We start from the raw sequence: 25,201 nt of genomic DNA, 5'->3' as shown, positions 1-25,201 counted from the left end.
GTTCTGAAGAAAAGTCACTACCACTGAACAATCTCTGAGTAAGCTGGGCTTTAGCAAACAATACCTATTTTAATACAGCTCCCATAAAATTACACATCTAGGAACAAAGATTGCAGAACATGCTTTACAGGATGTGCAGCTCCCTCCTGGGGACTCATTACTTTACAAAGATCTGGAGTTCATACTGAGTTGTTAGCTAATCTTGAGCTCCCACTGTCATACCAGTTACTTCGTGCTGCTGCCCACAGGTTTGGAGCAGAGAACAATGTCACCTTACTTTGACAAGTCTTTTGCCACTATCCCACCTGAAAGTATTACTGCCAAAGCGCAAGAAATATGACCTCAACCAAATTCCTATGAGGAAACACAAAACTTGCTGAGAGAGTAGGTAGCATGGGTATCAAAATAAAGAGATGATCAAGTGAAATTTCATCTGTCACTGTGAGAAATAATCACACAACCATAGCACAAAGGACAAGCCCCGAGGAAGCAAACCTGCAGGAAAGCATCTGTAACTTGCCAAGGAAGCTGCAGGGCAGGTTTAATCAGATGAAGCCTTGAACCTTTCCATCTACACTGTTGGCTAATAAACCCACTAAGGCTCAGGCTCATAGTTTTTCTACTGTGCTTAAGAAAACTCTAGCCTCGGATGTCCACCGGGAAGCCTGCCTGCAGTGCACTTAGCCTAGTGCAGTTTTCAGAAGACCACCCTCAAACCCCACATTCCCTCTTAAGATGCCCACAGGAATGAAAGTCCAGAAAAAGTCTGAGATCTAAAGTCTGACATCTGAGTCATATTTGCATCTGAGGTATGTGGATGGGGAGTGAGCTGAGCGTGAACATAGGTTCAAGCAAGTGTTTGATAGCATGGACATGCTGTCTGTGTGTGATGGCTGTGAGTATAAAAACTGGAGGAACAAATTACCTCTGCAGTTAGGACTTTTACTATAGCTTTCCCTGGTCCCCTGCTGGTGTTCACAGTGGTTATTAGGTAAAAGCCTTTGGAAGAGCAGAAGAAAGGACAATGTGGTGGACAAAAAGAATCCAAATGATTTATGTTTAAGAAACAGTTACATTCCAGGACACCAGGCTTAATAAAGGACTTATTAAATATAAGGTCCAGTGCTCAGAAGCCAAAGCTAAACAAACTCTGATTATGTACACCGAAAACGTATTTCCAACAGGTAATAATCACTGGAATAATCTGCCAAGGGCTGCAGTAGGATTTCCCAGAAGATGCAACCTCTTATTGTTTCTGAAGAGGAGCTCTACTTCAAACACAAATCAAGCAAGGGAAGTCTTACAGCTTCTGTTACCCGAGAGGTCAAGCGAGGTGGTTATAATACTCTCTTCTGGCCTTGTAACCTATAAATAGATTAGAGTCCCAGTGGAAAAAAAGAATTATCCTTATCTTGGGCTTTCCCAAAACACTGTGGAAAAAACAATAGGAATGCAGAAAGATCAGAAATAGTTGCTTTGCAACAGTTGTGTCTAGTTTGGTATTTCTACTGAAAAGACCAAAAGATTTTGATTTTTACCGCAGAATGTCTTTTAAGATCTTCTTTCTTCCTGCCAGAGTCAGCCATGCCAAATACACCCATTTCCAGAGCTGCTAACTAGTCAATGTTTGATAATCATAACAAAAGGTTGGGTTTGAAGTTGGTGGGAGTTTTGCTGTTCTCATCTAATGGGTGGATCAAACCAGAATATCTTTGCAATTTAAGGACACACCTCAAATCCTCCATCCAATGCAAAATGAAACTCAGGAGAATTATGCCACACACACACAGCTGCTGAGTCTGGTTGAAAGAACAGACGTTTCTCATATACTGTGTCAAATACTGTTATATTTAGGCAACACTTGAAAAGAATTCTACCTACATGAAGTGAGTCACTAAATAGCCACTGTACAAATGCCATACCCGCCACAGACACAAATGTATTCTGTGCAACTGTTCTGCTTTTATTGTTCTTTGCTAAAAGAGAGTGCTTCACATAGCATGTATCCTCCTGCAATGTTTTTTGGTTAGAATAAAATAACAAGTCCTGCCTTTTAGTTTCTGAGTGTTCTGCACGCATGAAGCAGGTGGCACAGGAGCACCAATTGGTTGACTTTGTTTGACCAAATGGTTGACTTCAAAAATACAGAGAAAGAGCATTTAGATTACAAGTCCCCTCCTATACTTACTTACTGAAATAATTATGATGATAATTTAAGTACATAAAATAGTTTGAATTGACAAAATAATGCCAAACAACTAAATAGTCTGAGCCTTATGGTCAGAGCAGGACTAGAATCACAACAGTGCTGAGACGATTCCCCTTTTACCTTGAACTTGCTGTCCAGCTCTGCTGTCACCATGGCAGAGCAAGGTTTAATGTGCTCTTTCATCAGTAGAAATTTAAAGTCACAGCATTTGCAGTCCAGTGGGAAAGCAGTAAACCCTACCTGGTCTTTGGTCTGGAGCAGGGATATGAAGCAGGGTGGTTTCTGTCAGGTGTACCTCTCACAAGCATGTACCAACTTCCAGGCTATGGGGTTTTCTGAAACTGAAATTGTCTCAGCCACTCCTGAAACTTTTGTGTTTCGATGTTGTTGTTTGCTGGGTTTTTTAATTTGTATAATACTTTAATTCTAAGCCCCAAAGAAAAATTATTCTCAAGCTTGCTGGCCAGGACAAGTACCTGGGAGGTACGGCAGACACTTGGCCCTCTGCTCCAATAAAAGTATTTGAGTAGATCCGTAAAGTACAGATGAATGTTGCCAACAGACATGTCTAGAGTACCCTCTCAGCTTGAGTACTTGTAGCTCAGTCTTGTGAGAATAAAATGATAGTTGAGGTCTTCCCAGCTGAAGATGACCTGAAGCTACAGGGTCTTGCATTTCACATGAATGCCTAAAGGGCTGAGAATTAGGATGAAATCAGAGCTGCAAGAATGGGAGAAGCAAAGTAATTGTTAGATTTGTCAATCTAGCTCAACAGAAAATACATTAGAGGGAGTTCCTCCCAGAGAAAACAGTGGTTTCTTATCAAATCCACAAGTAATTTTGAATTGGCCATTCCTGCCTTTTCAGTGTGTATTTTGAAAGAACTGTCCAACTGCAAATGAGAGTCTCTACTGTTGGCAACAGGCTCCTACTGCCTCCCACTACTGTCCTCGTGAATTCAGTGACAATACTTGCACTAATTTTAGAAGAAGCAGGGTCAGGCTTTTTGGACAAACCATAGAAGTCCTGTAAGAAGAACTGAGCATCAAAGAGTTTAGCTAATCAATATGCACCCACTAATGATTATTAAAGATACACTTCTGAAGACTCCCAAATACACATATATGCATACTTTCCAGAGGAAAAAAAATTTGCACTTCAGAAATACAGTCCAGAGTAGATCTGTGTTTCCATAGGCTTAATGTAATTTTCCTGAAAACAAAGGCAAAGGAGAAACGGAAAAGATGTACAGATTCCTGAGGGGTGTTTTCCTGTCAGAGATATAAAAAGGCCCATGTTTTCAAATGAAAAACATAATCATCATTCCAGACTGCTCCATAAAAAGCCAAGCACTTTTTGAGCAGACTTCTGTTCAAAGGACCATGTATTGGGGCAGCCCTGGCAAAATGAGGGAATGGTCATATATTGTGATATAAATATCCCAGGAATAATCAACACAGGAAAGGTTCATATATGCACCCTCTGTATTAAACTAGTGTCATCTGTAAGAATGGCAATTCCTGCATTTCCCCCTCTTCTAGAATCCTGCTAGGAAATGGGACTGGACAGTGACAGTTTAGGATAGCGTCATGTACTACCGCAGTACCACACACCTGTAAACATGTCACTCCACTTGCTCACCCAACAGCTGACTCTCAGTATGGTTTCAGGTACATGATTTCTGTTGTATGTCAGCTGGGAAAACACGTTTAGATGTGCCAAATGCCTTCCCAGTGAAATGCCTGGCTCAAACTTGGACTGGTTGCCTCAGGAAAGTGGTGCTTTTGTAGACATCTGTAGCTTGACTATTCTGGCTTGGATGGGTCACAGGCTACTCAGCAACAAATCCAGGGCATTCTCATTACATTTAATTCTGCCCTTAAATCAAAACTGTCTTCCACCCTTTTAAGTACAAAGTAAGACAGTAAAAATTAGTTGTGCTTTAAAAACCTGCCCCATGGAACCACAAGATTTTGATGTGTAAAGGTTTTAAAGCTGCCTAAAATATTTAGAAAGAAAAAAAACTCAATAGAACAGTCTGTTTAAGAAAATGTTTTAATTTTATTACTTTCTAGTAGTCATTTTCTCATGTGTCATTTTCTCATTTTCTCTAAACCAGCTATACAATTTACCTGATGGATTTCTTCTCTGTAGCAAAAGAAATCAAGGAAAAATCTTGGGAAAGAAAAGCTTGAGAAGGTACCATTATTCTAAATAGGCTGTATTATTATTGCTTAATTAAGATAATGAAACACTTAGGGTTGGAGGAACAGAGGCTGGGAGTTTACACTTGGCATTTCTTACAGGTTTTATTCTTTCTGCACAAGACATGCCCCCTTGTGGGGAGAGGTTCAGGCCCACAAACCATTGGTCTCCCATGACAGGTTTGGTATCGGGCAAAAGAGACAGTTGCCACAAAAAGCTTTTTGCTTCTGAATTTCTCATTTTTCAGTCCCTCCCTAGAAGTGTCATCTTGGTGTACCTTGCCTTTGGTGGGTTGTGGAGAGGGTGAAGAAAAGCAGCAAGCTGTAAGGCTCCCAAAGAGATAATAACAGGGGTTAACACAGTAAGAATAGTGTGGAACTGCTTCCTTTAGCTGTGTCAAATGCATTAGTTTTAACACCCTCCTGGAGCAGAGGAAAACTGCCCTAAAGAGAACAGTGCACAAAAGTTTGCTCATGACAAGAGGACATAATTCACTGAATCGAAATGAGCATCCTGCAAACCCCAGGCACCATCACTGTAGGCATCTCTGCACTTAACTCCTTATTGGCAGGCTCTTAACCCATTTCTAAGCTATGGTAACACTGAAATAGTTCTGAAAATATTTTCAGGCTCTTATGAAAAACCTCTTTGTCCTTTCTTGTAATTCTGATTTGGCCATTACAACCCCAATGCAGTTACCTATATGTTGTCCTTGCCCATACCTTGAATTAATTTTGTTATTTACTAAAAATCGTCTCTTCAAAATGCCAAAAATTTAGGTGATGTGGATCATAAACATCCACTTAAGTGTTATTATCATGACAACAGATCTTCAAGTAGTGTAGCAACTCCACTGGAGTTATGAAAACTGAGGCTATCAAATTGCATTCAGTGTGAACACAGGGTGAGGAATACCAAACAATATGATACCTTGTGATTATTAAGCACAGGGTGATAGTCGTCCTCCTCCATTCAATACTGAAAGCATATTAATTTTCACATAATGAGAGATAAGCAAACGAACTGCCTCCTTGAAACAGGTGACCAGCTGATGAAACAAACAAATGATCTTTTGTAAGAAGTACAAGGTAAAAACTAAGCCCCTTAAAGCACAGAGACTGGAAGAGTGTCGAGAGGCTGCTCTACTCTGCTAGAGAGGACAGAGAAAGGGCACCCAAAGTGCAACATAAATTGACAGGAAGGAAGATGGCAAGGAAAGAGAAGGGAGGAAGTCTGTGCTAACAATGTTTCTATCTGAAATACTAGCATAAGATATGACAAAATAAACACCGTGATTTCTAGATTCACATAAAATACAATAATCTCTCCAGCAGCAAGTTCTTTCTGTATCAAAGTACAGAACCCCAAGATCCTCTCTTAGAAAACTGTTCATCACTTCAGGGAGAAACGGTTATTCTACACTGGTTTGTTCCTTACCCCTCAGTACACACTCAAGTGACTTTTCTTATCACTGCGGATACATCTATCTGCTTTGTTACTCTAGACATAAACAAATTGAAATTGGAGTATGCAGTAACCTGTCTTCTGGGTGCTGACCCTCATGGAAGACTACAGGGATATTCTCTCCACTTTCACTTGCGTAGAATCTTCATTTGACTTCTCTTGAAATGAGAAACTATAGAGCACATCAAATAAAATGTGAAAAATGAGCGAGTTGGCTTGAGACAATTGACATGCTTCTGACTTTGTGATTTCTGTTTCCTTTCAGTTTCATGTAAGAGGATTCAGCACTTGAAATACCTGAGAACTGTAAAGCATTGCAATGTTCATGTTTGTTGCAGTTGATAACAAAATAAAATGTTTAAGTCAGTTCTTGGAAGGATTCTGCCCTCTGCTCTCAACTGTTACATAAAACATTGTATACAAATGACATTAGCTTTGTGTCAGAAATAAATTTGGGTAGAATCTCAAGCCTTCCACTGAATCATCTCTGCAAAGATGGCCCATCTTTTCAGCAAGAAGAAGCCTAGAGAAAGCAAAAGAAGATGTGCTGTATTAATTGAGGACAACATGGTAACTAAAGTATTAAATACAGCGATTATTACTTACCTTTCTTTGGCTAAGAGAACAGACATCCCCACCAGCTTGGCAAACTCATCAGCTGTGAGAGAACCCTTTTCAGATACCTGTCAAAAACCAAATACACAAATAACTTAAGGCATTAAAAGAACAACAAAGTTCTCTCAGCTACTGAATCAGGTCTAGCCTTAAGAAGTGATAAATTGGTAGCAAATCCCTCATGAAGAAAATTAGTTTGTTTGCATTTTTAAAAAGTACAACTAATTATGACTATTTCCCCTTAAAAGTATCTATTCTGTGCCCATGGGAAATTGCCAAGCATAAAAAAGGAACACAGAAAAGAGTTAGATCTCTAAAAAAATGGTATGGTACCCTTTTCTTTGGATTTTTTTAAAAGATGCCTTGGAACCAAATGAATGGAAAAATCAGAATACCTCAGACAGCAGAATACTGTTACAATAAGTATTTACACAGCCCATCTATGCTAAGTGATTCTGCAAACACCAAAGCCTAAATGAAGAAATAAAAGACCTGTTTAGAGCAGGTCATCAATGTAGAAATTGAAGTCATCTCAGGTAGAAGTGAAGAATTTGAGTTTAAAATTTAAAGTATGCCCACTGCCTATGGGAAAAATTCCCAAACCTTAGTACTTCACATGATATTACAGCATACTAGGGGGATAAGTAAAAGCCACCATCACATTCACTTGATACAAAAGACTGGTTTGGCCCCTTTGTCTCAGCCACGCTACTTAATACATGGTAAAATGAAACCTCACACACGTTGGACATGTGCATGTTTGAAATGCTAGATAAATACTAGATATGAAGTCTAGAGTTATTGCTGCATTCAGTTTCCCAGATAAATATGTTTTATTACCCAAAACTTAATTAATTCTTCCATTTCCACATTGCTGTAGATTCAAGCCAACTTGTAATGCTGGATGTAGCTGCCATTTCCTGCTTCCCACATAACTGGGTGGGGAGGGGTCTATTGTGCATCATTCTCAGCAGTAGTCGTTTTACAGAAACTCAGATCAAATTAGTCCTAACATGAGATTTTAGGAAGCTAGGTGATCAAATCTGAATAATGGAAGTCAGCTATACAATTAGTGATTAATTATCTTTCCTTCCCAAACCACTACTCTCATCAAGGGTGACTTTGGATTCCTTTGACATCCGTGTCATTTCCTGTCTTCACCAGCCATTCAAATCACATCTCTCTCCTGTCTGAAACCTTTCACTTCTTCGCAGTACCTAATGTATAATGTACAGTAACATGAAAGTACAGGGTGCTTTTGGCCACAAGTCTGATCTCATCTTCCTGTTCCCTTATGGGCTAGTCCTCCTCATTTGAAGCCTCTCCCTTACATTTTTCTATGGAGCCAAAGTCTCACAGTATGAAAATATCAGAAAAAAGGCACTTTGGTAATAAATCCACCATCTGTTACTTTTTCCAGTTAACCTCCTCTGTTATCAAGAAAGGTTTTTCCTTTCCTTTCCTTTCAGAGAGATAAGTACTCTTACTGAAGGCAACAAATATTTAGAAACCAATCAGAAAAAACCCTCTAAAATGGAGTAGGTATTTTTCTGCAAGTATAAGAAAATAAACTGAAAATATTAACATATATTGAAAGATTTAAGCATTTTAGTTTTGATAATCTTAGAATGGAATCTTTTAGATTGGAATATGCATTTCTCTTATCTAAATCGTTATCTAAATACATTTATCTAAAAATCTTTTTGATGAGTGAAAGCTATACGGTAACAAATCATGGAAAATGCACTGAAGAGTCTACCTCGTGTCAAGTGAGAAGCTGTCTGTGATAGCTCTACTTTTTCTCTACTGCCTAAGAAAAAGCCCTCTTTGACTTTAATGTTTAACCTGAGATACACTGAATTTGCCTTTTCTCAAGTGTGTGAAAATCAAGAAATTACATTCCACTGAAAAAGACATAGAAAAATGCATCAAATAATGGGATAACAGGACTTTAAAGCATCCAGAGACAGCAAGACCACAAAGGTTTATGACACTGAGCAATTTATACAATTTTTTTCCTGATGAAGCTAGCTTAATTTTACACACAATATTCTCCGAGTGCTCATCACTGCAGCAAACTCAGTACAAGATGTTACACATACGAAGCACTGTTTTATGAAATAAAGCCAAACCAAACTACTACCTGTATCAACCTTTAAGAGCTGCTTCCACTGCCTTCAAGCACATCATGTTCAGTGTTTAAAATGGGCTTCTGTTAAATTAGGTGCTTAATACCTGCCACAAATTTAATCCTACAGCACAAAAGATCTGGAGGAAGGTTTTAGGTTAATAAAGTTTGAGAAGAGATGGAAAAGTGATTTATTCCTTAAAGAGAAAGCAATGAGTAGTTATTGCCTGCACAGAACTTTGAAGATGAGAAGTGCTATTTAAGTATTACTCTAGAAGATATGGAAGTGGAATATTTTGTATTTCAAAACCTCAAAAGGAAATCCCGTACCTCAAGTTTTTGTACCTGATGTGTTTAATTTTCCCTTGTATGGTCAGAACACTGAAGGAAATGAAGTGCACTTACTGTTTCTAAAGCAGAAGCTACCATTTCCTCTTCATTATGAGACTGGAGTTCAATCACCATCACACCACTGTCAAATATCCGAAGCCTAAAATCAAAAAAGAGAAGCAAAGTAACTAAAAACCCCATGCACATCACCTATGGTCACATTTCTAAGGCATCCACAGCTATAACCACATTACAAGAGGGGAAAAAATTCAAAAGCCCCCAAACAAACGCTCTAAAATGAACTTAAGCTTAATAGCATCTTCAAAAGCTAAAGAGACTGAAAAGAGCAGAGTATATGTATGGTCTTGGTTAAACCCTTTTCCCAGTCTGAAAAAACTGTATTTGAAGTAAAAAAAAAAAAAGTCTTCCTAGCAAAGTGAACCATAGCTAAAAACTAGTATTTTCATGTAGAGTGGATATTGGCACATACAGCAGCATCCTTTAAGCAAAGAATGCCTTTGTAGTAGATTTTTGTTGTTGTTTAAGAGGTAAAATACTAAATCATCATGGTCTGACCTGTAAGTGCCATGTTTCATAAATAAATCTGTAAAGCTCTTACCTTATTGGCAATTTCAGTGATTCCAGCATTTTACAAGCATTTACTAAATCTTCTGGTGACAGCAACTATTAAAATAGTAAAACATATTTATTCACAGCTTGCATTTCAGGTACATAATACAACACCAAAACAAACAGTTTCAATAACTACAGCTATAAAATACACCAGGCTACACTTATTGTTAATTTTCTTCCTTTCTTTTGTGCAGTCTATTTTCTTGGCTTCTATGCTGCTCTCTGTTCCTTTATTATGTGTTCTATAATAATCCTTTTGCCTTCTTTACAGAAAGAATTGTTGTATTTTTTAAAAAGAAACCCAAAACATTCACCATTCTTTAGTAGTTTCTGTCCTTTAAGTTTTATTTTCAGATAAGGATGGATTTTTCCTTTTACATGGTATTACAAAAAGCAGCACACATTATCACAACTCGTAAAGGATACATAAATAATACATGGAAGAAGAAGAAAGGAAAAAGGTAAAACCAGACTAATTTTAATAAAGGGCTGATCACTTCTTGCTGTTAGACAGGTAGAATGAGCAACTGCTAAGGAACATTTTTACCCTTTTTCTTTAATTACCTTATAACTTAAGTACATTTTATAAAATATTTAACAATATGAGCAGTTTCTCACCTCTAACCCTCGCGCTCGATTCACCAGACAGTACACTTCTGTGAGCGACATGATCCCTCCTTGCTCCTGTGTTAAGCACAAGACTGGTAAGAGCAAAAGCATTAACCCAGTGAACACAGGATGTCTAGTTGCATGTGACTTGATTAAACAGGTAAAACAGAGGAGCTGTGTGATGGGCCTGACTGGAGAAAACTAAAGAGGTAAATTGCATCTTTAGCTAATCAGTTTAAAGTAGAAAACAGTAACGCTACACTCAAACACTGTGAATTACTTTGATTTTAAAGCAAAGAAAAAATGTATGAAACAGGAACAAGGAATTTCAATATGTAAATCAATCAGTTTATCGTTTTTACTTTTCAAACAAACTCAGTTTCCATTCTGATCATAGCAGGCAGCACATAGTTTTCACAAAAGTACTGTAATATGTACGCTTTTCAGTAGGAACACAGCCTTATAAGTTGCAACATGAAATCTAACTTTTTGGTGAGAATCCTGAATTCTGTAATAACTTCAGATAAATTAAACCAGGATATATTACTAAGGGCAGGTAATCTACTTAATAATTCTGTCCTATATTTGCAAAATATGTAAATGTTAAGCAGTTTAAAGATGTATTACTTGTATTTTCAGTCAGTGTCATTTCACTTTATTTTAAAAACATTATATTCTGCAGCAAGGCTGTTCAAATGCAGGGTTGTTCAAATAGAAGAAAGATTACTTGTACAATTTTCCAAGTCTCATTGATATTTTGTAAATAGAAGAATTTTGCAAAATCCTTACTTATATTTAAACTTTCATATTCAAAAAGAGGATATATATACCTCCCATATACATTGAATATGAGGCTGTGCTGCAAGATCCGAGACTTTAAAAAGAGGCACAGCACTACAGCCAAAACATGCTTACACTGAAATTCAGCAACACAGAGAAAATGCTGGTGCAAAATGAGGTACTTTACCTCTAATGGTGTCTGCAGTATTCCAGCTAGTTGCTTTGCCAGTTGCATGTGGTACTGTGTACCAGATCCATATGTTTCCCTAGTAACTGGATTAGCTATACCCATACTCAGGAGATAGGACTTGAACCTAATAGTCTAGAAGAGCAAACAAATAAATAAATTTACAAGTACATCAGCTAGTGAATGATTCTGGGTTTTAAAAGTCTTTGGTTTTATTACTATAAGGCAGTTTTAGCGAATAAATCCTTAAATTTACTATCAAAAAAGTAAATTGCTAACAAAGAGAAGGCAAGACTTAACACAATTTTTTTTTGACCAGCAGAGGTCAAAAAATAGAAAAAAAATATACAAAATCAGTAAAATCCTTGCTTTAAGAAGCATTAAAGGAAAAATTAACACTAAACAAATAAATTCTGTAAGGGACCAAAACAAAAAGAAACCAACCAGGAAGTGGTCTTTATTAACATTACATGCATTAAATGGATAGCTTTTTGCTTTTCATAGGCACATTTCTGTTCACTTTAAAAACAAAATTCATTTACCTCATCCTCAGTGATGTCACCTTGTTTTTCTTTAATCTTATTAGCTATTGACTTGGATAACTCCACCATTTCCTTAGCCTATCAAGAAAGACACATAGATTAAGTCAACTTTCAGATCAACAGAGAAAAGCACGCTTGAAACTGAGAAAACAAGCAGAAGTCTACTTGGACAAGTGACACATGCCATACATACCTTCTCCATTAGTTTGCTAAGATCCTCAAAAGCCTGAAAAAAAAAGCAGACAATGCAGATCAGTGTAATTCACCTTCATGGATACAGGGAGCTGCCACTGTACACCTATCCAAGCTGTTCTTAAGAGCTGCTATCCCTTTAGGTTAACATGTTACAATATGATACATCGTATATAATTTGTTTACACATCTATTTTATATCAGGTCTTTTAACTAAAATACACACAAACAACAGAGAACGAAGACGAGAATCAAACAATTGCACACTTTTCCAGTGTGTAAACAGTAGTTCAATATGACTTATGAAGTCCACAATAGGAAGGAACAATGAGATACTGAGAAAAGATTAAACTCTTGAAGTTTATTATGCTCTCCTATAAGCTGGGGAAGGGTTTCTTGGTGGTGATGGCAGGTTTTCTTCCACCAGGTAACTCTCACTCAAGGAGATCTATTGTTTCTGGCCAGCAGCAAGCCAGATGTAAATATACAGATGTACTCCTCCAGACAAGACAATTTTACTTCAATCAGTAGATGTTACTAAGTTAATAAGAAACAGTCACTTCAAGTGAGCAAGGAAGAGGGTATATGTTTTCATGTGTATGCTTAACTGAAGGGACAAAACCTCTGAAAACATGTGGCAACATCTCTTCATTTAAGAATCACCATAAACTGCTATGGTCTCAAATACAACTTCAACAACAACAACAACACAAGCAGTATTTTAGGCTTAAATAAAACATATTTTAAAAATAGCTGAAAGTATACTGAAATTCAAAACTTAGTAATGAAAACTCAACTAGCTTTAAAAAAATTAATGTTTAAAAAAAAAAAAAAGAAAGAGCTAACAACTCCATGAATGTACCTGTATTAACAAGCAACTCTCTACTCTCTCATCCTCATCAACACACATTCAGCATCCCCACTCGCTTCTCTCACATATATGACAACGTGTCCAGGTGGTCGACTTTTCGAACAACCTTTTTTGAACAACTGTGAGAAAAATTCCTGAACCTTTTCAGCTCAACTTTGCCTGATGGCAGCACCAAACCCTCCAGCCACAAGAAAAGAAGGTTGTTCAGTTAGAATATGTCAAATGACCATATATATATATATATAGCCTACATCTCCTAGTCACTGCTTCCATGTGATTTCTGGCTTCTTCTGACTAATCCCCCACTAGAAAGACACATTTTAGCAGTATTTTTGCAGGAAGACTCAATCGTTCCCATCTGCATTTAGGTGCCTTACTTAAAAGCTTATTGGTCTGAGATCGAATATGCAAAGAAGAAAAGGAGATGCTTCTAGGAAGGGACAGGGTTTGCTTTTGATCTGAACACCTCCTAATGGTGCCAGTGTTTCTCCACTGACTGGAGAAGTTCAGCCTCTTAAGACTTGGTACCTAAGTTAGATGTCCAAAGTTTAATGGAACAAACCTAGGTTAAAGGGCAGAAAAGAAAATATACCACCGTAGAACAGTAATTTACCTCTATGAGAACAAGAGCTTCTCTTTGGAGTGTTTCTTCACTCCCTAATCTGCCAAATTCAATAATTTACAATAGATTTCCCAATCTCTAGTGTAAATCAACATCCTTCTACTGTACTTGTAAATGGTATCAAAAATAAGTTTTCTACCAAGGCTTTTCCCATCTTATTTCTAATCTCTATACCTGCATGAAAACATCATTCATCAAAAGAACCCTTGATTTAGCTAAATAAACAGCATGGCTGTGTCTAACTCCTCCTCTGCCTGACTCACCAAGGGCAGGCCTGGAAACAAAGGGAAATGTGCACACACCTAACAGGAACTTCCTCAGATAAACAAAAGGCTAAAGAACTGGATTCTTATCAGCACTGAACAGCAGATGCAGGAAGCCTTTTCCTGGAAGCCAGGGCACCATTTTTTAAATTAAGTCATTTATAACATTTAAAGCTGGAGGAAGGCAGGATTTTACAAGTCACGGTTTTCCTCTGTTCATACAACACATACAAATGGATTTCTTTTAGTCTTTGACAAAGCTACTAAAGGAAAAAATAAGCAGACAATACCTTTTGAACTATATACACACGCATGTAACCACAATACCTTTTGAACTACACAAAACTTCATTCATTACATTCCTCACAGACAGAAAGCAAAAAAGTTTAATGCTACCAGTATTGGAAACAGCACGTGGCCTGCAAAGGTAAAATCATTTTCTTATGTATTACAGCAGGGAATGGCCTTTTTCTCATGGAACATTGAATCCCATAAAGCTTTGCCACAAGAACACGTCTGTTGCATATAGTTTATGAGTACTTCTGTATTAAACTCTGCCAAGCAGAATCAGACTGTTTTTGAGGATATTGCTCTCAGGTATATATGAAGAAATTAAACATCTCTGTTGTCCATCAGTATTGATATTTGAAATTCAACCATTGTGTTGTTTCTAGGGAAAAGGATGGTCTCTATCTAGCCCAGGTGTTTTGCAAAATATACTTGTAACGTCTTGTCAATGCCTGGACTGCAAATCATTTTACTGTAATCATAACCCTAAATCTAACTTTTTTAAAAATTACTATTTATAAGATGAAAGCCTAACTTCACCACAGTTATGCTTGGACCAGCATATTCTTAATAATTCTCAACTGGAACCAAAATTAGTGTTAAAAAAATACAAAACTAAAGAACCCCCCCCGGACGTAACAGACTCTTTCTGGACATGAACTCAGATTTTAAATTCTAACAAAATTAATTTTATAAATAGACACACTTAGTTTCAAAGAACAGTCTTCTTGAAAGGAACTGTTTAAGTTAAGTACCTTTACATATATTGACAAGTCAGTTAAACAAAATAAGTACACTCAATCAATTCAGACTTCTCAACAAAAAAAAAATAAATAGTCTCAGATGCTCCTGCCCCTAAAAGAAAATGTGAATGAATGTAAGTGGTTCAGACAGGTGGCTGACCTTGAAACTTCAGAAGTACCTACCTCGGAAATGTTTTTGTCAGTCTCTTTTCTTTTTTCCTCTAATTTCCTTTCAATCCCTACAATTCCTACAGCCCTTATTCTTCCTGCCTAAAAAAAAAGAAGAAAGAATCAAAATAGGAAACGTTAAGTTTTCTCATCTGCCTCACTGTGAAAATTAGAGGAACAGGAAATGTTCCCCCAAAGAGTAGATATAATTCATACATGTATTTCATACATTTCTCAACAGTATTTTTTAAACCAGAGTAAAAAAAAAAGAAAAAAAAGTGTGAAACATGTATGAATTTGCTATATGAGACAGAAAATTACATTATTATATTGAAGCTATTAATATGAAGAAATTAATAGCCTGATCCAGACAGAGTATTCCCACTCATCTCAACTGTAGCCTCCCAAGTCCATGTGAACACGCATTACTAGAGCTGTGGAAATGCCTGAGTGTATCTAATCTATATTATGTAATGCCAAGTGCAGTCTAATTTACCTTGCTGAGAAGTATCAGCATGGAGATGATTGGTGAAACTTCTACTAGATGCCAAATGTGTTTTATAAGGGCTGGTACCTAAATGGCAGTGGTGCCAGCCCTCAAATCTCTGACTGCAAGGCTTAGCACTGGTGTTTATGAGCTGTTATGACCTAAGAACAAGAGGTCCTAATTTTCATTAGATTCTTCATGAAGGGTACAGGTTTTCCCATTAGTCCAAATGCAATGGTGCTTATAGGTACTACATTTGCCAAGGAGCACAAGAGGGATTTCATGTTGAGTAATTTTTAAATCATTTTACTCCATTCACACAGTACTGTATGTTCTTATATGCAACATGTTCATATAGAAAAACAACATCTACATGTTTATCAGTTTATAACCTAGAAGTATGCAGACAGATAAAGAGGGGAATCTAACCAATTAACATTTTCCGTAACAACTGTCCTTTTAGAATATTCATTTAAATCAAATATATACAGTTTTCAAAGTTACATATTATATATTTGATATTCAGTCACAAAAAAATCCCCAGAAATTGCAATTAAGACCAAAAATCTTGCAGCTTCATTAGATGTCTCATGCTAAATAAAGTTATATGCAAGTAGATATATTGCATTTGCACAATTACGTGTATGTATGTCTGATCAACTACTCCAGTCTAAACAAACTCAGGAGAGGTCACTGTGTTCTGTCAGGTGAAAACTTCAAAGGAGAAATTCATTGATGCCAGTGAAGAAATAGGCCAAGTAAAGCTGAATTCCCCCGTGCCAATCATGTTGGTTAGAGAGGCACACTGGATGCACTACAGGAGGGCAGCAAGAAGTGGACACAAGAAATTGCATACAGATTGTGCTCAGAGGTTCTGCACATACTTGTGTATCCTTGTTAACTTGCATGGCTTGACCAGTAGGTATGCTCTCCCATCTCCTTTGGGTCATTTCTTCTGATAACCGTCTATAGAACTGCAAACATTAAAGAGTAACAACAGATGTTTCATCAACTGTGCAGTGTACCTCTCTGGGTATTTTTAGCATCCTGGTGGTAGATGAAATAAACTTCACTATAAGGTAAAATGTGGTAACACCTACATACCCATAGTACAACATCCTTTATCTGGAAATTCTTAATGTCCAGTCTTCAAATACATATTAGAGTAGGAGCCATGTAGTCACTAGTTCAACTCATGTAAATACTTCTACTGTAAAATGTTTCTTTCAGATATTCAGAATGTTCCAAACCACGCTAAAGTTAAAAATGTCAAGGTTTCCTCAAAGGCATGCTTTTCAAAGGAAGGAAAGTTGAACGATCCAATTACTATTGATCTGTTAATTCAACAATATAAAAACAACCACACAGATCAATTACACTTATTTGTTTATTGCTAATACCAGAAGGTGGTATTAGTTAAATACTTAACACTAAGTGTATCCCACTGACCAATATCCAGAAAGAAAATCTATTCCATCCTTATGGTTGTTCAGGTTCACAGGAAAGCATTCTGAAGTCGTAAAGAAAAGCTGGGGTGTAACTGATATGCTGGGAACCAGTAAGCACAGTAAATTTCATTTTCAGACACAACACTAACATTAAAATAAATACGGTTATGATTAGGCAAAACACCTATACAACTATGCATAAATCTACCCTTGTCAATCTGAAAACTGTTCACAAAGAAATGAAAGTAAGTCTGATCACACACATGCATTTATAAGGCATTTCTAATTACTTTGAGTTAAAAATCTGATATTCTGCAGTGAACAGGTACAGCTTTTTTCATTGTTCAAAGTTAAAGTTCTCAGTCTCTTCAAACGAGGATCTTACACTGTGAAATTTCTTTACAGCATGTAATTTGTTAGTTTTTTAGGATGTGATTTGTTTTAAAAATATATTAAAATTTTCTTAGAATGCTCAGAGCCTTTGAGGTTGGGAATAAGTAAAAAAAAAATTCATAAAGCATAAAATGAAAAAGTGTTCAGCAAGTTTTTTGATTCCTGTTCAGTAGAGAGGTAGCTACACAGAAACACTCTGTTAAACATTTAACAGATTTCAAAGATGTCATTTTGGAAAATCCTGTGTTCAATCTACTAGATTAAAAAAGGAAGTATAAGATTATACTAAAACCAATACAGTAAGCATAAAGCCTAAGAATGGCTCTTGACATTTTTTGAACTCAATTTGCATCATTTAACCAAAGTATTGAATTAGGAAGACTTGTAGTGTTTGTCTTCCAAAAGGATGTACTGAAAAAGCTCCACCTCAAAAGTAAACACGGAAAGATCATGGAAAATTATCACTAACACAGCAAGAGGGGAAAAGCATGCCCAGCACCTGATGTGCTTGGCTTGCATGGTATAAAACTTACCTCAATCTGCCCATGTTCTTTGAAAGAAAGCTTGATGTAAGAATATTTGCTGCTTTGGAATGGACCAGGCTCTTTGTTTGAAGAAGCAGGATGAAGATGAACTACTATTTTAGCACTAAGAAAAAGGTAAAGGAAAGAGAATAAATCTTTGGATTATCTAAAAAAATTATTTCTACAATCAAAGTTAACAATTTAATCAAAACCTCTATTAACTTTATCTCATATAGAGAGCTAAAGTACATCAGCAAATGCTTTACATTTGTCCATCAACATTTAAATATTTTGACTAAGCAGATCTTGCATAAAAACTGCTATACCATCTGAAACAGCAATATCTCACAAATGTAAAATGTACCTACTATCAGTTCTTAAGAAATAAGCATAACAAATTTTAAAATTTCAATTGATAATTTCTGAAAAATCTGACTGTTGTCATTTCATTTGTCAGTAGTTATTGCAAGTCAAAAGCCAAAATACACTATCTTTGCCACAGGAAAACAGAAGGTCTCAATATTATGTTTAACCTATTCCACTGGCATATGTCACTTGTGAACACTGTATGTGAATTTGTCCAAAACCAACATTCAAAGGTAACATGCATGGAAATAACAGTCTAAAATGACACCACCAAAACAAACTTTCAGATAGTATTATTTTAAGAACATTAACGGACTCATATCACAACATGACTGCAAGCCGGCCATTCCATCACATTTTACTGATACTCTTTGCATTGGTCCTTATTTACTTGACTTCTTCAGCATTAGTGAATTACCTGATTTCTTCTGGATATCCTCAGCATGCCGATCTGACTGAAAGCAGATGGCAACTATGTATATATTTTTCCAGTTAATGTTTTCTCCCTTTTTTCTTGTGAAAGTTAGAATCATAGAATCATTTATGTTGGAAAAGATCTCTAAGATCATCAAGCCCAACTGTTAACTGAGCACTGCCAAACATGTCCCTAAGCCACATATGCACATCTTTTAGGTACATCCAGGGATGGTGACTCCACCACTTCTCCAGGCAGTCTGTTCCAATGCTTGACATCCCTTTGGGTGAAGAAGTTTTTCCTAATATCCAATCTAAACCTCCCCTGACACAACTTGAGGCAATTTCCCCTTGTTCTGTCACTTGTTACTTGAGAGTAATAAGGTGTCCCCTGAGTGTCCCTTCTCTAGGCTAAAGAACCCCAACTCTCTCAGTCACTCCTCGTAAGACTTGTGCTCCAAACACTTCACCATCTTTGCTGCCCTTCTCTGGACACACTCCAGCACCTCAATGCCTTTTTGAAGTGAGGGACTCAGAATTAAACACGGGATTCAAGGTGTGGCCTCACTAGTGCTGAGCACAGGGAGATATTCACTGCCCTGGCCCTGCTGGCTACACTATTGCTGACACAGGCCAGGATGCCATTGGCCTTCTTGGACACCTGAGCACACTGCTGGTTTATACACTCCTTTAGACACACACCTACTGAATTAGTTATTCCCTTAGCGGAAACACTTGAGTTCCTTCTAACCATCACTAGCATTGCCATGCTGAAAATCAATCATACAGTTATGAAAAGTCATATAATATGGAATCTGTCAAAGTTGCTATTCCCAAAGACTCCCGTGGCACAAAAGACTTAGCTTTCAATCTAGATCCAGCAAAATCACTGTTGTCATTTATGACTAATCAAATAATAATGACATGCTAAAACATATACCTGCTCGTGATTACAAGACAGTTATCTTAACAAATCACATCAAACAATGCTTTGTCACGACTCTCTTACGCATCTGACCTCAAATGAGCAGATCCTTGTGGCTGTCAATCTGGAAACTTAGATCGCAAATGGAATCTACCATGAATTAATATATAATATTGGGTACCTCATATGATATGCATGTGCAAAGTATTCATCTGAAAAGGACTGTGACCACCACCTTACCTTTTTCCTATCCCGGATGATTGCTCTTCAATAAATACGATCTGAGATAGAGGTACAGCAATGCAGCACTCCTGGAACAAACAACACAAGCATAAGTGAAATTAAAGCTATATCATGACTACTCATTCTCTAAACGCAGGTGTTCACCTTCCCCATTTCCCAAACAGTACGGATTTCTACAGGTGCTGCCTGAGGCAGTCCATATGAAATCTGATGGTAACAATAGAAACAATCTATTAAAGAGAAATATATGTAGAAAAATAACACAAAACTGAAACTGAGTTCTAGTTAATTAAAAAAACAACCAATAAATTTAAGTGTCAATGTGTTTAAAAACCTAAAGTAGATTCATAAGTGGACTAAGATCTAAAGATTTGTTAGATTTCCAAGTTCAAAATTTAAACACTAAAACTGACACACTACTGCAGCTCATCTGTGTAGGTGCACAATACCCATAGGTTCTTAACATTTTTGCACTGATTTTATTTGGGAGCTAAAACAATATCCCAAACCAGCAGCCTGTTTGAATCTCCAAAACACAAGACTATTGTCTCAGTGCAATAGAAATTTTTCCATCTATCCTACACCGAAGGACCGAATCCAGCACTCGATGCATTTCAACAAACATTTACTGGACTGTGCTTTAGACAAAACAAAGAAGAGCAAGAAACAAGATGGTATCCATCTGTAGGAGACTAAGATACCCCAAGCTAAAACATGTATCTGAGACAGAAATTGCTAAGGGAATGATTCAAAGCATCTAATTAGGTGCCTGGTCTTGTTTTTGTGAACATCCTTTGGTGACCATCATTTTCCACACAACAGCTTGGTGAGTGACACAGTCACAGAGAATAAAGGAAACACAGGTGGCATTCCCTCTTTGGACCTCTCTTTTCCACCTGCCATGAGGGTGTGCCTAGCACCACTCTACAGTGAACACTGTTAGAGAGCCCTCTCAACCTCTCCTACCAAAATTGTTCTTCTTTACATGGAATAATTAAATACCCATTAAACTGGAGATCAGAAAAGTGTACATGAAGGAACTCCAACTAATATGTAGATCTCTTACTGGCAAAAAACATGGGTTGTACTTCCTGTTCTTAAAAACTCTTCATGCAAGCTACCTAGATTCTTCTGTGGCTCCAGTTTCTACAGCCATTATGTAGAACAGTTACTGTTTGTAAAATACCCACAAAGTTCTGGATACCTTAAAGTCACACGATATGATACTTCTATTATAAAAAAGGTTTGAAAACAACAGAAGAGTTCAACTATATACAGCATGTGCACTGTCAAAGTGATTGATTCATTTAGTTCACATCTAGAAAGTTATGAACTCATTTTAAGTACAATGGCTTACAATGACTCCTTCCTCATGAGAGAACTAGACAAAGGAATACAGAAATAGAAATGTATTAAAAATGCTGTGTGTTTATTTGGAAATTTTTTTCTAATGTCTCATGCTCACATTATGTATGACTTTATCACTGAAAACGTACAAAATATACCTATGTGACAAACATTACAGAATTCAATTTTTTTTTTATTTTTTAAATCACTGTATTTTCTATCCTGTTCAAGGCGGATGGTATATAAAAACAGCACCTGTAAAACACAGCTATCTGCGGCTGTAAGAAGGTTTGCTATGTTCACCTAACGACAAGTGCCCCATTTATTATTAAAGTTTGCTGACACAATAGAAGGGGACTCTCTCTTCAAGTTTATTGCAGGTAAGCTAGCTACGGTTTCTAAGTCTGATGTTACACCACAGCTGAGCTTAGGCAACAACTCACCATGAAAATAAAAGGGCACTGTGCTCCCCATGTTTCAGTCAAAAGAGTGCAAAAATGAGTCAATTTTATTTACCACACTAACAAAGTTAATTACATCTCCGTAATCAGAAGTGGGTAAATTTTGCCAGTCTCCAGGACATGTTTTTGCCCCTTTTGTTAATCTGGCCTGGAGCTTGTCAAAATCTTTCCTGAGTTAAAGTAGGTAAAATAATTTTTTTTTCCCTTATTCTTCAGGGGTCTCCTCTGCTGATTTAGGAAATTCAATGATCTTGAAAGAGTACAGGAAATCATGTAGCCTAGGAGCAGAGGGAGAAGTTGAGAAAAAGAGACAGATGTCATCCTTTTATTGGAAAGGAGAGAATACAGATATGGTCAGTTCTAAGAGCTGCTGAAGTCATCATGCCTAATGTTACTTCAAACAAGGAAGAAGTCCAAGTGAGAAGACAAGAAGCAGTGCCTATGGCAGTACATGGTCACCTCTCAAAAAGAGATGCTGATGAAGAAATAAGAAGTGATTAACACACAGCTTAGCACAAACTCATGCGGACTGTGCAAAAAGCACAGTTAATTTATACAGACCAGCTCACAGACCGGACAATCAACCCCTGACTTGTGGAACAGTAACCCCACCCTGGGCAACAGCTCTTAAAACATTTTGAGACATTTGTACTAAAAATATTTCTGCTATTCCTGCAAACACTCCCTAGAGAAAAAAAACATATTGTTTTGCCAAATTTAAGAACATCCTTGGTGACACTGCCTTCAAAAAGCTCTTAGTAGCTCCCTGCTTTGGATCAAGGATGTGAATACTTGGTAGGGAATAGCCATCGGGTGTGACAGGTGCTTGTGCTACCCTTGCACAAAACTAGCCCAGTAGAACATAATTTGCCTTTGAAAAGATGTCATCTGAATGTGCTGTCTAAACTTTGGCTTCCAGAGCTAAATTTCTACATTATCGTGTCCAAAACAAGAAAAATCCAACCTGGTCTGAGGACTTCAGCTTCTCCTTCAATTGCCCCTGTAGTGTGATGCATGTTTCACAGTCTACGTTTAGAGCTTTGTATGTGTTTGTAGTTCTTCTCACCCACTTCCAGCCTGCAGTCGCAGGTTCTGGGTTGATGATACAAAGCATTCAGCAGCAATGTTACCACACTGTAATTCTGACAGTGTTACTTAACCTCGGACTAACTGTCCACAGCAGTACAGACAAATGTTCTGGCTTACTGAAGAGATGGTTCAGCACAGGAACAGGTAGTTGGGAGGGCCAGACCTGCCATCAAACACATCCTATTATCAAATCACAGTCTGGGACTATATGATGGGAGAAGAAGACAGGGAAACTTGTACTCGAAATCAATAAGGAAGAAAAAGTCTTCCTAGACAAGGATCATGGGAGAGAACTTCATGTTATGATCTGCCTGACACATTCAACTTCAGTCTCAAAACCAAAGTCTTTAGTACATGATACTAGGCTCTTTTCTCCATTATTTTTGTGCCACAGAAAAGGAAAGTTTATAGGATTTGTTCACATCCCTCCTCATCTCTGCATGGGTATTTTATTAAAGCAGAAACTGGGTCAAAGAACTTTCCTCCACATAATTTTCTTTCCACTGTGAGCAAAAAAATTGACTATACTTGTAAAAGAAAAGATGCACAAAGGAAGGAAAAATCTCCTCTCTGTGTGCAGTCTTTTCATTGCAAGCTACTTGTTGTTTATGATGGAATTTACAGCTGAATGACAAACAGGAGACAAAAGTAGGACTTACATGATTCTTCTGATCCCTCCAGATTAGTCTGTGTGTGCTAAGCAGTAACACTCCACTATCAAATTTCACCTAAACCAGAAAAATAATACAGATCAACAACAAATTTAACTGGTAAGTTGCATAAATACTGATCTTGGAAACATTACACCTTACCACGGACATAGCAATCAGAGTCAACAAGCCAATATTTTGAGAACATTCCCCTTTTTTCAGAAATCAAAATACATGAAGTTTAGGAAACAATGGAGAAAATAAGTATAAAGGGATTAGATGGATATACACAAACTTCCTTTTTAATGGGTATAAACTTTGCCCCCCAGAAATCCTAAGGGATCCTCCCTCCATATACTGTGCAAGATACACAAACATTTAAAGTAAAACAACCTACTAAGAAGATGCTACACATAGTTTGAAATCTTCCATTCTATCACACAGGAGTATTTCTTCTATCCATGTTACTGTTGAAAAGCTCTTTATTTATCAGACAGCAAACAGTACATGGAAAATCTGCGGTAGCAAATTGCTTCCTACTTGTAAAATCTGATGCACACTTTTACAGCTTTCTATGAGTGCATGCAATTACTGTGGTGTAGAAAAATGGAGAGAACAAGAGTCAGTCCAGCAGTAAAATGAAGCAATAAGCAGGCTGGCTCAGACAAGTGAAGTGTCAGCACCCTTGATGACCAGAGCACCAGTGCATTTTACAGCTACCAGGACAACTCCAGTGTGAATTCTGCGTCACGCCCAGTACATGACACCAAAGTAAGAGCTCAAGTCGCTGTGTAGGGCAACATGGGGAAGGCTCGGCCCTGACAGCTCGAGCAGTGGACAGCGCTTCGTGACAGCGATGCCAGCACACCCCATGGGGCTCCCAACCCTCCGTCCACGTGGCACACACTGTCCAAGGCCTTTCTCACAGAATCACAGAATGAGTTAGGTTGGGAAAGATCTCTGAGATCATCGAGGTCAACCTATGACCCAAAACCACCATGTCAACCACACCATGGCACTGAGTGCCACATCCAGTCTTTCCTTGAACACCTGCAGGGACAGTGGCTGCACCATCACTCCAATGTTTAATCACCCTTTCTGTGAAGAAACTCCTCCTAATGTCTAACCTAAACCTCCCCTGGTGCAGCTGAAGGATATGTCCTCTCGTCCTATCACTAGTTACCTGGAAGAAGAGATCAACCCCCACCTGGCTACAACCTCCTTTCAGGTAGTTGTAAAGAGCAAAAAGGTCCCCCCTGAGCCTCCCTCTTCTCCAGGCTAAACCCCAGCTCCCTCAGCTGCTCCTCATGGCACTTGTGCTCCAGACCCTTCATCAGGTCCACTGCCCTTCTCTGGACACGCCCCAGAACTTCGATGTCCTTCCTGAATTGAGTGACCAAGAACTGGACACAGCACTCGAAGTGTGGCCCCACCAGTGCTGAGTACAGCGGGACAATCACTGCCCTGGTCCTGCTGGCCACACTATTGCTGATACAGGCCAGGATGCCATTGGCCTTCTCGGCCACCTGGGCACACTGCTGGCTCATGTTCAGCCGGCTGTAGACCGGCACAGTCCCCCAGACCGTGGAACTCCGCCCTAACAATCTCCTCACAGACACAAACCCCGCCAGACCCTAGTGCAGAACGTCCTCCCACACCCCCGGCCCATGCTCCGCCCGCAGCCCAGGCCCTCACACCCGTCGTGTCGCGCCCCTCGCTCGACACCACCCACACTCACGGCCCTGCCGCCCCGCCGCCCGGGGCCCGCGGCCTCCTCTCCGCCCGGGCTGCGCCGCGCCGCGCTGCCAGGCCCCGCGCGGGGCCGCCCCCGTCACCTTCTCCTCCCCGTCGCTGAGGCGCACGCCGCGCTGCTGGACCACCAGCGTCTCCCCCAGCTCCAGCAGCCCGGTGGTCCACGAGAACCTGTCCATGGCCGCCCTCCCCTTCCTCGGCCTCCCCGGGCCGCGGCGGCCGCTCCCCGCCCGCAGCCGCCGGACGCGCCGGG

The 25,201-nt window shown here is 38.5% G+C and overlaps 1 protein-coding gene across 2 annotated transcripts; it reads right to left on the bottom strand.

The window, feature by feature from the left end:
* Positions 1–1,829: 1,829 nt before the first annotated feature.
* VPS36 (vacuolar protein sorting 36 homolog) lies at positions 1,830–25,192 on the bottom strand. Of its 2 annotated transcripts, none has more exons than XM_050333241.1 (14): positions 25,032–25,192; positions 23,206–23,274; positions 19,647–19,717; positions 17,711–17,825; positions 16,221–16,310; positions 14,865–14,951; positions 11,896–11,928; positions 11,703–11,780; positions 11,161–11,295; positions 10,203–10,268; positions 9,571–9,635; positions 9,027–9,111; positions 6,485–6,561; positions 1,830–6,401 (listed from the first exon to the last, which is right to left on the bottom strand). In XM_050333241.1, exons 1-14 carry the CDS (start codon positions 25,125–25,127, stop codon positions 6,308–6,310), a joined length of 1,161 nt encoding a protein of 386 aa, XP_050189198.1. In that variant the 5' UTR covers positions 25,128–25,192; the 3' UTR covers positions 1,830–6,307. The 2 variants fall into 2 exon arrangements, with proteins under 2 accessions (XP_050189198.1, XP_050189199.1); XM_050333242.1 differs by having other exon boundaries at positions 25,059–25,142.
* Between the last annotated feature and the right edge of the window lie 9 nt (positions 25,193–25,201).

Source organism: Myiozetetes cayanensis, unplaced genomic scaffold, assembly GCF_022539395.1.
Source record: "Myiozetetes cayanensis isolate MyiCay16 unplaced genomic scaffold, myiCay2020 scf5-8, whole genome shotgun sequence".
NCBI classification, from domain to species: domain Eukaryota; kingdom Metazoa; phylum Chordata; class Aves; order Passeriformes; family Tyrannidae; genus Myiozetetes; species Myiozetetes cayanensis.
The sequence above is the reverse complement of the archived record's forward strand: the minus strand, read 5'-3'. Positions and strand labels throughout refer to the sequence as shown.

Coding starts and splice junctions, on each gene's coding strand:
- VPS36 (XM_050333241.1), bottom strand. CDS start 25,127: ATGGACAGGTTCTCGTGGACCACCGGGCTGCTGGAGCTGGGGGAGACG. Junction 23,275..25,031: donor TCAGCGACGGGGAGGAGAAG/GTGACGGGGGCG, acceptor TTTCTGGTTTAG/GTGAAATTTGATAGTGGAGT. Junction 19,718..23,205: donor GGAGGGATCAGAAGAATCAT/GTAAGTCCTACT, acceptor TGTTTGTTCCAG/GAGTGCTGCATTGCTGTACC.